Below are 15,267 nucleotides of genomic sequence, written 5' to 3'. Positions count from 1 at the left end.
AGACATCCTTTCCGTAATGTGGAGCTTTTTGGATAAAGGGTTTCCAGATAACAGATCCTGTAAACTATAACCAATACCAATACTGTGAATTTGGTTTGCCATGCTTCTAATGGTCAACCTCATCTTTCGTAGGGCTCTTACTCACTGGCGTTGTGACCTGCGCTCCCCTGCGTTCCGTTTTTTGGCGTTCAGCCGCAGGGGAGCGCAGGAATAGATGTATGTCATTATTTCAAATGGGGCTGTACTCACTCAGGCGCGTGTAGGCGCTGAACGCAGGTTGAGACGCAACATGCTTAATTTTTCCTGCGTTCGGCGCCTACACGCGCCTGGGGAGCGCAGGTCAGAACGCCAGTGAGTAAGAGCCCTTAGTCTTACACCATTCTGTTTGGAGCAGTGGCCTTCTCCCTTTTTTGGGATTATGGCACACTAGAATAATTATACACTAGAAATACCTAAACATACATAAAACAAAATATACATATATTAACACAGTCGTATTGTTTATCTTTTTGGCTGTCCATAGCTATGACCTACGGGATCAAGGTGACGATGCCCGAACACAAGAAGGTGGTGATGCTCTTCCAATCAGTGTTATTACGTTGCCAATATGCGACATCTTCAACTCAGCCAGTCGTGATCCAGTGGAGATACAAATCCTTCTGCCTGGATCGTATGGAGGAAGCTCTGGGCATTGGTAAAATCCCGGGCAAGGGAGTGACGGGCAATCAGTACCTGGACTGTGCAGATGGCAGCAGAACAGTTCGGACGGTGGCCTCCAAGCAGGGATCTACGGTGACATTGGGGGACTTCTACAAAGGAAGAGATGTCACCATTGTGAACGGTAATTTGTCTTGTGTGTTGCAGATAGGTTCACTGACATGGCTGCTGTCATTGGAGAGCTTGAGATGCAGCCATACTGCTGGGCCCAAATGCAATATATAGTACTTCTTATATAATAAGGCACAAACTCTATCTGCTTTGTATAGATCCCAAGAGGTGGATCACTGGTGACCTACTGTCGCAGTTAATGGCATTCCATTTACTTCTTTTCATTATTATACACAACAAGAGCCCCCCAAACCTTTTGCTATCTAGGGAAAATGATGTGATGCACTGGGCATGTGCTGCACCCTGGACTGGCATCAATATAAAGGCCGCCATACAAATTCAACGCCTAAATGTTCTCAATGACGTAGCCACATAAGCTATTCAGTGACATTTTATTTTATTTGGGTACTCCTTTACAAACACAGGTGCTGAAGTTCTGTTTTCAGTAACCCACAGCAACCAAGCAAAATTCAGCACCTAGTATAAAATAAGCAATAAATGCCAAAAGGTTGCTAGGGATTACCGCAAGAGGGATATTAAGCTCCTTGAGCTCTTTGTAAAAACTGAGCCATAACTGTATTCATGACATTAGGAAAGCTACAGTACAGCTACGAATGCAATTGAGCCTGATGAGGTTCTGGTGGACCTACTCTCCAGTCCATGTCCCGCGTCATTTTCTACTATAGAGGATTGGGACAGAGAGAACAATGTCTCTTGCAACAAAAATATGTTTATTAAGTCAATACAAAGGCAAATGAAAAGTAGTTAGTACTTATTTAAACATTGTTTTTGTTGTGCTGCTCCTTATTCCGTAAGTTCCCTCCTACCCGACATATGTCAAGCTCTCACTCTCTCCCTATTTAAAACCAATGGAACATGTTTAGTGCAATAATTTACAAATATGTACAAATATTAATGTTTGCATTGCAGGCCGCTGCTTGTCATTGTTTAACAAGATAAACCCCCCAGGTTACACTGCATCACCAATTACCCTTGGGAGGGAGGGGGGTTGCACTGAATAGGGGCATTTAGAATGGAGGGCAGTGGCAGCCACAGCTTCTGTTTGCTGTAGTGAACTTTCCGTAAGTCCGTAACAGAGCTCCCATATTGCATAAGGATGGACCTATCTCCTTCCTTTCCACCAAACTTCAGGTTGTGTGTGGAAACCCCAGTGACCGCAACCAGTGGCTCATGAGCAACATGTTACTCACCAACCCCTTGGATGTTGCTCCCAGTGGCCTCAAAGCAGGTGCTTATTTTTTAATTCCAGGCTTAGATGAAATTTTGATTGCATAAAAACCAGATGTACTGCCATATAAAGTCTCCTGCTGGCTGTCAGTCCACACAGGGGCTAACAGATAGACAATCACAGCCCTAATTTGGCACCCCAGTCGCTTTTTTAACGCTTATGTTGCTCCCCAACTCTTTTTACATATGATTGTGGCTCATGGGTAAACAACGTTGGTGGACCCTAGGACTATAGGGTCTAATTTTGTAGAGAACTAGAACTTATTTGGAGAGGGTGCTGCAGGGTAGAAAATAGGCTTGAATGGAATCATTTGGAGACTAATATGATATTTATCTTATAGAGTATGTATATTGCAAATTCTTAAATTACTAAACATGCTGTATACACAATTTTGAAACTGCTACTTTAATAGTTTAGCTGCTTTTATCTCTCTTAGTCCTCGTTTTGACATTGGCTTTTCCCTTTAATTTGTGCCAATTTATTCAATATGCACTTTTGGTTCCTCCCACTTCACTACGCACTTTAGCCAGTTTCCAGTGGATTTTATATCTACTGCCCCTGCACTAAAGCTATTCCCGGGGCAGAGTCTTGTTTATGTAACGCAGCTTAGGGCCATGTCTATTGGCCGCTTGTCTCTGTTTTTGTTTTCCGAGTTGCGCAATGGTTCTGTATCCAATGTTAAATGAAAGTATTCAGCTTTCTCAGCCAAGAGGTGTATGACTTGGCATGAACTCAGGTGCAGCTTATTTGTCAACACTGGATAAATTGGAAGCTGGAAATAAACTATGGCAACTAGTCAGTGATTGGTGTTTTCCAGCCAGCTGCAGGTAGATCAATGAAAGCAACAGGCATACCCAGTGTTCATAAACGACCTCCACGGCGGGTATAGAGTTTGACTTGCCCAGTGTTAACATTACAGGAATTACGCCTTATTTATTATACAGGTATGGGACCTGTTATCCAAAATGCTCAGGACCTGGGGTTTTCTATGTAACAGATATTTTCTGTAATTTGGATCTTCATACCTCAAGTCTACTAGAAAATCATGTAAACATTAAAAAAAACACAGGCTGGTTTTGCTTCCAATAAGGATTAATTATATCTTAGTTGGGATCAAGTACAAGCTACTGTTTTATTATTACAGAGAAAAAGGAAATAATTTTTTACATTTTGGATTATTTGGATAAAATGGAGTCTATGGGAGACGTCCTTAGCGTAATTCTGGAAAACAGGTTTCCAGATAATGGATTCCCATACCTGTATATTCTGCATTGATATTTTTGGTGAATTATTGAAGACAGAGGGCCCTGTATAGTCTAATGGAATTGTTATTAGAAAGTAGCAGGGGATGTGCAACAAACTGGCAGCACTTAGTAACATTAGGTCTATCTCTTAAGTGTTAGATGGAAGGAAAGTTGCATATCTTTCTGTATGGATTCCATATGAAATTTCATGGATTAGGATGTCCCAACTGAGCTCTCACATTCTTATCCCCATGCAAAAAACATTTTTCAGTAGTGCTATATGAGAGCTTTTCCTATAAACAGAAAAACCCTATAAGTGATATCAATCTCTGTACCCTCATTCCTTCTCATACAGGTATCCAGAAAGCTCTGAATTACGGAAAGGCCATCTCCTATAGGCTCCATTTGAATAAAATAATTTACTGTGAGGTTTTAAAGCTTCTTTAGGGTCTAATTAAAAAAGGCAAGTCAGTAGTGCAGGCCATTAAAAGGCGTTTAATCCTCAATACCAAATGAATGTAAATCTACTACTCTGAGCACTTTTTCAGGTGGCACCTTTATAGCTTAAATATAGTCTACACTTAACCCTAGACTTTTTGACACAGCAGCTCTGAAAGAGTGTAGTGTAAAACTGCAAATACCTACAAACCACTAAAAAGTAGAAAATTAGGAAGGTTTACATGAATTTTCTATTTAGTTTCAAGATGCATGAGATGTTGGGTGAGCGCCATATGCTGTTTATCTTTCCCTTTACATCTTATTTGTTGGTGGGTTTCAGATGCCGACCTCCAGTTTGGAAATATGCAGTGGGGTGACAGTGGCCTCTATTACTGTCTTGTTGTTACATCCGATGACTTGGAGGGCAAAAATGAGGACCGAGCGGAAGTTCTTGTATTGGGTAAGTATTTTCCCACCTAATTCCTTTAACCTATAGTATGTATGGCGGAGACACTTTAGGCCTCATTTCAGACCACAGGTGCAAAGCACAAAATTACATTAGTTTAAATTAAAACTTGTGTCTACTGTATATTACAAGGTGATTATGTGCAGGTCAGCAGATGCCCCTCCAGTGGGTGACCCCTCCAGAGGTGTGACTCTCTACCAGCCCAGCGCCCCTTTTAAAGGAACAGTAACACCAAAAAATTAAAGTGTTCTAAAGGAATGCCAGTCTACTGTACTATTGATCTGCCTGATAAAACTGGTGTGTTTGCTTCAGAAACACAACTATAGTTTATATAAACAAGCTGCTGTGTAGCCATGGGGGCAGCCATTCAAGCACAGGATACACAGTAGATAACAGATAAGCTCTGAAGAATCCCATTGTATGTTAAAGAGCTTAACTGTTATCTGCTGTGTATCCTGTGCCTTTTCTTCTTTTTTCAGCTTTGAATGTCTGTCCCCATGGCTACACAGCAGCTTGTTTATATAAACTATAGTAGTACTTATCTGTTATCTACTGTGTATCCTGTGCTTGAATGGCTGCCCCCATGGTTACACAGCAGTGTGTTTATATAAACTATAGTAGTACTTATCTGTTATCTACTGTGTATCCTGTGCTTGAATGGCTGCCCCCATGGCTACCCAGCAGCTTGTTTATATAAACTATAGTAGTACTTATCTGTTATCTACTGTGTATCCTGTGCTTGAATGGCTGCCCCCATGGCTACACAGCAGCTTGTTTATATAAACTATAGTAGTACTTATCTGTTATCTACTGTGTACCCTGTGCTTGAATGGCTGCCCCCATGGCTACACAGCAGCTTGTTTATATAAACTATAGTTGTACCACACCAGTAGTACCAGTGCAGAGCAATCAGTACATTAGGTTTTCTTACTTTTATACACTTTTACATTTTTTGGTGTTACTGTTCCTTTAATGTCTATGCTCTACTATCTTGTTTTGTATTTGTGATTATCTCAATAAAGTCCCTTAGAGAAGATCATTGGGAGGTTGTGTGGGAGGCAGGTATTGCACGAAGGCTTGCTACACAGCTATAAATACCTAGCAGGCATAGAAACACTCTGGTAATACATTATTATGCCTTTTATGGAGTAACCTTGAACCATCATGTCTCATAATGTAAAGCCTAAGTAACCATTTAGTGCATATACAGTGCTCCCGCACTGCAGAGGTGTCGGCTCTCGCACTGTTAATTTGTTGACCATCAACCCTGAAATAGAAAATTATTTTCTATTTTTTCCATTATAACTCACTGCACTGTCACAGACAGCTTCCGTGTGCTTGTTTATGTTGTATAAAAGAGAATTGGATATTGCAGGAGCTGTATCATTTATTTTTATTTGCGTTTTTTTCTGAAATAGAATCGATATGGCACATTTTATTATATTTATTATATTTTATTATAGCTGCATATTTATATAATGTTTGTATAGCTAGCTAGGAATTTAATCAAGGGATATTCCAAGGCTGGATTCATTAATTAGCCACGGTGCCAAGGGCTAGAACAGATGGTGAGTATATACAGTATAGGTGTGTATATATATATATATATATATATATTATTTGATTTTCATTAACATGAACTGTACTATACCTTTGATGCACATAAGATTTGTAACGTTCGTTAGCTCACCAGGTCGGTTAGTAGAAGGATTGATGAGGGGACTAAGAGTAATATGAACACTTTCTATAAATATTCAGAGCATGCACAGCAATTACAACAAAGTAAATCTGGAGGAGGACATTCTGCATTAGGTTTTTACAGAGACAAGTAGTACTTGCACCGAAGGCAATATTATTTGGCCCAGTTCCTTGCCTAATTGCCCCCCCCCCTTCTAATTTTCTTCTCCCACTCACCAACACAAGGTCCACACGTCACCCCATAGTCCACACTCTATAACTCTAAGTTCCCCTCACAGTTGCACTTGCTCCCCTCACTACCCCTCTAAATGCTTTTGAAGCACACGCACCTACTTCTTACCCCTTGTTCCAGCCCTGCACAGGACTTGAGGTTTGGGTTGTCATCTGAAAAGTATTTCACTAGCCTAGCCAGTAAAGTCCCAGCCAAGGCCTGGGCTGGTGTTACAAATTTACCGGCAGCCGACATACCTAGTTGTCCGGCCATCCTGTCCCCCTACAAACTGCCCCAAAGACGTTAGTTTCCTAAGTGGGTCTTAACCCTGCCTACTGAATTTGCCTCAGATCCCTCATGTCATAGTTCCACCCCACAATGCCATGACCCACGCCAACAATGTCACAGCTACACCCAAAATGGCACATTCTGCCCCTTCTTGGACCCACCCATTACAGGCCTGAATAAAGGGTGACAACTCTACTTGAGGGCATCATTTGTAATTAGAAGAAAGGTAATCTGGTCTTATTACAGCGAGAGCTATAGACTTTTCACCCTGAAGAGATGGTACTGGTAGATATAGTATCTATATATATAAACAATTGCAAAATATTTCTTATTATAATACTGGAAAAATACTGGAAATAAAGATGGTGGATTATTAATTCCGCTTGTAGGAGTGCTTCATAGAATCAGAAGGCAGGGAGAGTAAAGGTAAGCTCCCTTAATAAAATCAAATGTTGGAGACATCTACACGGGGTTTCTCTGTTCATTATTTCTGGATCAATTAAAAAATAATTATGAATTGTATTAGTCATATAATTTATAACATTAAAATATATTTGACTGTGTGAGTTGTAGATGGCTCTCTTTGTCCAGTCACTTACTCTTCATGACACAGAGAACTGTGGGAGCTGAGCCTACATGTCCCATGTTCATTCCATTTGGTCTAAGGAGGAAGGTGGATTCTGGGAAGAAATCACTTTTTTTCTATGTGAAATCCATATCAATGCTAACCTTTAAAGTAAGTGGCAACAGCATTGAGTGGTAATCATTGGCATTCATGTGCCCATTAATGGGGCTGCAAATGGATAGACCCATCGCTCTTGCTCTTTCAGTGTTCCAAGTGTTTCCATGTTGGGAAACCAGGTGATGCTGAGCATGGGGGGAAGAGTGGTTCCTGTGCCTACAGCATAGAGGTGACTGTTGACGTCAAAGACGCTAATAAGACTGCTAAGTTGAATGTATATTTAGAAAAGGAGAGTGGTCCTCAGTGCCATCACAAGGAGCTGGGAGGGAGGGGGTGACATTTTCTTCTGTCTTGAAGTTGACTCATTCCCTCTACTTTAGTCTGAACTTGTTGTATACCAAGTATTTCAATAAATAAAAAAAACACTCTTGTTTCTGCTGTAGAATACACCGCTCTCCCTGACTTTTAGTGCTCTTATTCTAATGAAGCATACTCTTAATGAATTAGTGAGGATGGCTGTGTTAGAACCTGCACAAGAAATCGCAGGGCCCAGTCTATTGGTTCTCCTTTGGACAATGAATTCATAGCGGGATGATTTCATTAAATGTCTTACAAGAAAATGAAGTCTTGAATTTAGTTTATTAATATGTATAAAATAAATATGTTTTCCGTTAAGTGCGAGTTTGTCTGGCTTCCCTTATAATCTTAATATTTCATTTTTGTGCCAGTGAAGCGCTAATTGTATTCATGGGCATGAAGTTTATTATAAAGCCAGGGTTGATAGCGCCGGTGGTTTGTATACCAGTCCTAAGTGGATTAAATACAGGGGCTCTTTGCCAAACAATGCTCAGTATTTATTCACGGGAACAATTAAGCGCTCGAGTGCCAGAGATCTGCCCTCTGGGAATTAAATGGGCATTTTCTTTTAATCTCCTATTGATTTTTCACAGTCGTGTTACAGAGAGTGGACAGAGAAAGGGAAGGATTTCTAGTGCTGTTAATGTCTGTTTCTTCTTAAAAGGTCCCTTGCTGAAAACACCAGCTTCAGTCAGAAGAAGAGCAGAGGTAAATAGGGGCAGAGATCCCCTGGATTAATTTCCAGACCCTTCCCTTTACTATAATTCCCAGGGACCAACATGACCATGAAATCAGGCTATGTCCTGAAGAACACTTGAAATGAGTCTCTGAAAAATCCTTAATAATTAATTTTCTGGGGCTCTTTGGAATAATAAGTCTTACTATATATGGTACTGTGTAATGCTCACTACGCAGGCCAAGGGTCTCCTGTAGCTTCTACTGGCTGTACTGGGCACCCCAGTCAATCCCTATTCTAAAGATACAGATATGGAGAAATACAGAGTACTTGCATCTTCAGGCAGGCACAACAGTAAGTTCATGCAACTTCTGTATTCATAATAGATCAGGAAGGTCTAATGAGAAACTATTCCAAGAATCCACCTACACTTGTCCAGCAATACCAACTATATCTAGTCGCTGATGGTTAACCAGAAATCGAACCATTTTTACATCTATCATAGTATTGGCTGTGTTTGCTACTTATAATTTTGCCATAAAGTATTTGCTCAAAGCTTTTACATTACCCGTTTGACTCCCTGTGCTCATCTATGAGGGGGCTGCCATATTTGTGTAGCAGAAGTCCATAAGCATTAGAAACTTTAACGGACAGGCTGAGATGGGACAGTCAGGTTGGGGAACATCAACTAAAACAGACCTTAAAAGTGGACAAATAACACATGTGGTGCAGATTATTACCAATAACTTGCTATTACCTGACAAGTATTCCATTAACTATAACAAAAATGCCAGGGGTAGAATGTATCGTCAACTTGGTGGATAGGGCCAATTGGGGCCAATAATATTGAGTGTTTGCAAGTATGCAACTATATTTCTTTCTTTTGGAGCATATTATGTAATTTTTGGGTCAAGGAACTACAGAGTTAAGATCAAACAAAGCCAGAGATGGTCAAAGGCAAAACATGGGTCAGACATGAGCTGATAAAAGGGTCAACAGCTTACTTGCCTGTGTGTGGGTCCTTTTGACCAAACATCTATGTGATGTGTTGTAAAATTCCTCCATATGGCACTGTTAAACTGATTTGGTCTTCATAGGCCACACTATGATCTGAGTATTGCCTATCACAAAAGCTGGGTATTGTTTTGGCCTACTTGGTGAGACCTAATATGAGACCTAATGCCAATGTTATTAACAGGAAATATCTAATTAAAGATTGGAAGGGCAGTACTCAATTAACCCACCTCCTATTAACTGTAAGAAACAAAACAATCCAATTGTGTAATTATAGAGGAAGCAGACCCGGGGTACGGGGGGCCCAGACCTGCTTCCTGCTATAGTTGTAAAACTTCCTGCTCACACTCAGGTAAGACTAGGGGTTGGGGGTATAGCTCTTGTGTACACTGGGCCCCTCTGAAGATTTTTTTGCAGGGGGCCCGTTGCCCCATATATATGTCCTGACTCAATGATTTGTTACTGTGATAGATAGTTTGAATATAGCACTTCAGATGCCAAGGGGAAGGGGCGCTGCTGCCATGAGGCAAGTTGAGAAACTGTTTCAGGTTATCAGGGGCAGCAAAAAGCCACTTCTGGTAACTTAAAGAGCACAAATTCCAGAGATGCAGCCCCCCTTGACCCACTCCGACAGCTAAGCATGGGGGGGTTTCATTGATTTGGTTGACTTAGGGTGGCACCGAGACTTGAAACACCCCTGCCAAGGAGCTAGCATTACTACCCGGCCTGTATTGGCCTAGCTGCCAAATCACCATTCAATGTGCATGTGTCACATGGTATATCTAAATCAGTGAAGGTACAACTCCCCTTCCTTATTTCCAGGTTGCCTCATTACTAACTTGCCCATAGAAAATTACATTATCCCTCTTTTCCAGACAATAATATCCCAATTGATTCTCAATTCTGCCCAGATGATTGCTTTGTATGCACGCTGCCCTCACTACCCCGTTCCATTCTTCTTCTTTTATTTTTTTAGGTAGTTGACAATTTTCAAAAATAGCTTGAAAATGAATGTTGCCATGACAACCCTCTTGTTTCAGCGCCTTTCGTTTTTCCATGGTGCTGAGAGGGTATTGCTGTGTAAATGAGGAGAAACGGGGCTTTGTTTACCCTGCCAGCAATCTGTAGGCCGGCCACGTTACCTGACTTTATATGAGGGAATTGCTTTTATCTATTGAATTTCAAAATGGAATAACTAAAATTGGGCCGGACGTAATGTGGCACCTAATCAGCAGTTGCTTTGCTGACAGTGACAGTAACATGATTTTGGAATCCGCCAAATGCTCAGCGGTGATAAGGAAGGCAACACAGACATAGTTTCTTATTAATGTCGATTTCATGTGACAAATGGACCTGTTTAAATTCTACCAGCAGCTTGATTTTCTGCATTGATGTAATGAGCTGTGCCCCCCATTACTATTCCTACCAGACCTGTAACTAGACTGCAAATCTGCTGCCCGAGCACGAGCTTTGTGGACAAGCTTTAAAAGTAGAGCTGGCCATATATGTACAGTTATTGTTCTTTATTGAACAATTGCTTCAGATATAGAATCATTAATATGATCGATTGGAGAAGAGATCTGTTGTCTGACGGCCCCTGCATTAAAGAGACAGAGTGCCGGTGCAGCGGATCCAAGGTTTACTGTCTGATCTGTTCCTCTTGTTTGTTCACATGGCAATTTAGGGCACAGACCCATTGTGGGACTGGACCATGTGGAGCCCACTAGAGAAGATCCAGGACCCACTTTGACAATAATCAAATGGTGCCAGACAGTATAAATGGTTATATTCATGGTGGAACTGAGCAAGGGCTAAATACAATTAGATACTGTTCTATCTCCATTTTAGTTGATGACTGTACAGGTATGGGACCTGTTATCCAAAATGCTCGGAACCTAGAGGTTCCTGGATAACTGATGATTCCGTAATTTGGATCGTCGTACCTTAAAGGGATACTGTCATGGGAAAAAATTTTTTTTCCAAAATGAATCAGTTAATAGTGCTGCTCCAGCAAAATTCTTCACTGAAATCCATTTCTCAAAAGAGCAAACAGATTTTTTTATATTCAATTTTGAAATCTGACATGGGGCTAGACATATTGTCAATTTCCCAGCTGCCCCTGGTCATGTGACTTGTGCTCTGATAAACTTCAATCACTCTTTATTGCTGTACTGCAAGTTGGAGTGATATCACCCCCCTCCCTTTTCCCCCCAGCAGCCAAACAAAAGAACAATGGGAAGGTAACCAGATAACAGCTCCCTAACACAAGAGAACAGCTGCCTGGTAGATCTAAGAACAACACTCAATAGTAAAAACCCATGTCTCACTGAGACACATTCAGTTACATTGAGAAGGAAAAACAGCAGCCTGCCAGAAAGCATTTCTCTCCTACAGTGCAGGCACAAGTCACATGACCAGGGGCAGCTGGGAAATTGACAAAATGTCTAGCCCCATGTCAGATTTCAAAATTGAATATAAAAAAATCTGTTTGCTCTTTTAAGAAATGGATTTCAGTGCAGAATTCTGCTGGAGCAGCACTACTAACTGATTCATTTTGAAAAATATTTTTTTCCCATGACAGTATGCCTTTAAGTATACCTTAAGGGGCCCATTCACTAAGTTCGAGTGAAGGAATAGAGGAAAAATAGTTCGAATTTCGAATGGTTTTTTTGGCTACTTCGAGCATCGAATTGGCTACTTCGACCTTCGAATCAAACGATTCGATCTACAAATCGTTCGACTATTCGAAGTCGAAGGATTTTATTTCGGCAGTCGAATATCGAGGGTTAATTAACCCTTGATATTCGACCCTTGATACATCTGCCCCTAAGTTTACTAGAAAATCTTGCAAACATTAAATAAAACCAATAAGTTGGTTTTATTTCTAATAAGGATTACTTACTGCATATCTTAGTTTGGATCCAGTACAAGGAACTGTTTTATAATTACAGAGGAAAAAAGGAAAGCATTTTGAAAAATTTGGATTATTTAGATAAAATGGAGTCTACATAATTCCATAATCTGGAGATTTCTGGATAATGGGTTTCTATATAACTGATCCCATACCTGTATTTAAATAAAATGCCTGTGTATTTTGGGTTACTTTATTCACTGGTTTTACTTACTTTTTGATAATTTCTGAAGGGACAGTACCGCTTGTTGTTCAGCATGAGATAAATATAATTAAATTGTGTTGTGCTGAACATAAATAAATATCTATGTTTTTATTTCTTGTGCTAAACAGGATGAAATTTGAAGTGTTCACTCAGAAACTTCCTATTGTTCTTAAGAGCAACTGTGGCAGGACGAGAAGGTTGTTTATCAGGTTACCAGTCGTTATATATATATAAGCTTCTCCTTATTTGAAAGATTGGAGGGAGGGGTTTGTTTATGCAGAGCATATTACTTTTGTTTAAACTATTACAGGGGGAGAATGGAATAATGAGTACATTACAGGGAAGAGGAATAATATTTTAACACAGCGATTTATTGTGCTCACGGTGATCAAAGATATATGGACGCACATTGTGCCTTTAACATATAGTAGCTCTTTTGTTCTCCGGCCATTCGTGGAACCGGCATGTAGCCTTACTGTAGCTGCCATCACTGCTTGACTTTGGGGATCACTTTAGGGGAAACAGATGACAAAGAAATATAGTTGGGTTTCCCAGCTTCATATTTCCCATAGAGCAATCTCTCTTCCCATTAGGATAACGGAGTGTTGGCCCATCACAATGTAGCATTAATTACAATATGGCAATTAGTTCTTTGCTCTACAGTTTAGTTCATAGAAATGAGTCTGCAAACAGATGGGAAATGTTCCGGAATGTGCTGAATGTATAATTATGGGCCTTCTCCAGTTCTATACAATTTTTTCCCCATACATAATTATTTTATAAGAACATATTGTGCTACTCCCATATTTTTATCCCTTACTTTGGGGCAGGGATCCCCAACCTTTTGATCCTGTGAGTAACATTCAGAGGAAAATGGAGTTGGGGAGCAACACTAGCATGAAAAATGTTCTTATGGTGCCAAATAAGAGCAGTGATTGGCCATTTAGTGGCCCCTATGTGGATTATCAACCTATATTGAGATTCTGTTTGGCAGTACACCTGGTTTTTATATAACCAAAACTTGCCTCCAAGCCAGGATTCAAAAATAAGCACCTGCTTTGAGGCCACTGGGAGCAATATCCAAGGGGCTGGAGAGCAACATGTTGCTGACAAGCTACTGGTTGGGGATCACTGCTTTGGGTTGTACAGATAGATTCCAACATAAAAATAGCTAATATTTATGTAGCAGCAAAATGTTCTGCAGCTCTCTATGGGGATTAGGAGTTCTACCGGTGAAGCTTACACTCTAAGGTCCCTATTATGGTCACACACACTACACACACACTTTCAACAGGAGCCAGTTATACTGCCTGAATGTTTTTGGAGGAAACCAGAGTCCGCTGAGAAATCCAAGCAGATACAGGGGAGAACATTCACACTCTTTCTTCTCTGGCTGGAATTGATCCTAAGACCCCAGTGCTGCATTCTCCTCTTCACGAATGAGCGTAAGAAGCGGTTACGTGGAGCAATTCATCACCTTTTAAAAACCTTATTACACAGAGACATTATATGTACAGAGTGGGCTGTCGTGCTCACATGTTGCAGGGGGATTTATGATACATGTAGCTTCTGTAGGGAAGGAAAGTAAAAGGTTTTCACACGCTGCTTTCCTTTAGGCTCTACAATGATTTATGGTTCCCTCCATTCCCGTCAGACCGAGGACTCGCTTGATTAATCACTGCCGCCTCTTGACAGGCCCCGACCAAAATGCAAATGAGCTGAACATTTTCATAGCGAGAGTCACACCAGTGTCTCTTATATATGTGATAATGTATGTACTGGCTGAGATATATCACTCCTGCCCTGGGGCAGCTCAGAACAGTTCTGGATTTGTGTGTCGTGTATCAGTGATTTTATACGAATCATTACTGTGTGCTCCTGAATGGCAGGAAATTGTGCATATGTTGTTTTGTTGCCTGTGGCCCTATCTGTGCCCCCCTGATGGTACTTTGAGGTCAGGGGGATGAATAAGAGGGGTTGTGCAGATTTTTCTGGCCATTGATATAGACAGGGATGCTCCTTAGCAGGGGGACCAGTTTAATTCTGTCTAGTGGGAGTAAAGAATATACAGTAACTGCCTACAAATGAATTGGTATCTGCATTAAACCGCTACAGGTATTCAGTGTGAACTACACACACACTCTCTACTGCAAATGCGGAAGAGGATCGTTCCGTGGTGCTCACTGGTATAACCTGGGCCGGTGCAGTTTTCTGCCAATAGGAGCACCGATGCCTCACTTGGGGTGCCTAACATTTGGCACCCCCAAGTGTACGAAACCTTTCCATCTCCTTTAAAGGACCAGTTATTACAACAAGTAATAAAAATATAATGCAGTGTTGCCCTGCACTGGTAAAACTGGCGTGTTTGCTTCAGAAACACTACTATTGTTTATATAAATAAGCTGCTGTGTAGCAATGGGGGAAGCCCTTCAAAGGAGAAAAGGCTCAAGTTACACAGCAGATAACAGATAAGCTCTGTAGAACATTATGGTGTTATCTGTTATCCACTAATTATCCTGTGCCATATAGCCTTTTTTCAATTTCTGCCATGGCTACTCAGCAGCTTGTTTATATGAACTATAGTAGTGTTTCCGAAGCAAACACACCAGTTTTACCAGTGCAGGGCAACACTACATGATATTTTCATTACTTTAAAACACTTTCATTTTTTGGTGTTACTGTTCCTTTAAAAAAAACAGGGATGGTTTGTCCATATATTGCAAAATATTTAAGCTGACCAACTCAACTTTTATCTGATTCACACACACACATAAAGGTCAGGGTGGAGCTGGTACAGCATTAAGCCACTGGCCAACCCTTCACCCCATTCCCACTAGGAATTAAGTATAGCGTAACAATTGGGGTACAAATAAGGGCCCAAATCTTTATAGAGAACAATCTGTGTAAATGTGAAGACATAACATGCCCCCTATGTTGGTTATCAGTAACAGCCCCCACTTTGGCTGAACACTTCAATTCAGATATCCATTACTATGAGCC

At 40.8% G+C, this 15,267-nt stretch overlaps 1 protein-coding gene across 5 annotated transcripts in view; it reads left to right on the top strand.

Moving 5' to 3' along the window:
* Positions 1 to 15,267, top strand: part of ildr2.S (immunoglobulin-like domain containing receptor 2 S homeolog) — a 119,185-nt gene that overhangs the window by 66,303 nt on the left and 37,615 nt on the right. For 4 of the 5 annotated variants that reach the window (XM_018248970.2, XM_018248967.2, XM_018248968.2 and 1 more), the window contains exons 2-3: positions 524 to 841; positions 4,100 to 4,219. In XM_018248970.2, coding sequence (XP_018104459.1) covers positions 524 to 841; positions 4,100 to 4,219 — 438 coding nt within the window. Of the gene's footprint in view, positions 1 to 523; positions 842 to 4,099; positions 4,220 to 15,267 lie in introns of those variants that run through there. The other variant, XM_041583493.1, reaches the window with a different exon arrangement.

Source organism: Xenopus laevis, chromosome 2S, assembly GCF_017654675.1.
Source record: "Xenopus laevis strain J_2021 chromosome 2S, Xenopus_laevis_v10.1, whole genome shotgun sequence".
NCBI classification, from domain to species: Eukaryota; Metazoa; Chordata; class Amphibia; order Anura; family Pipidae; genus Xenopus; species Xenopus laevis.
This window is presented reverse-complemented; position numbering and strand designations above follow the sequence as displayed.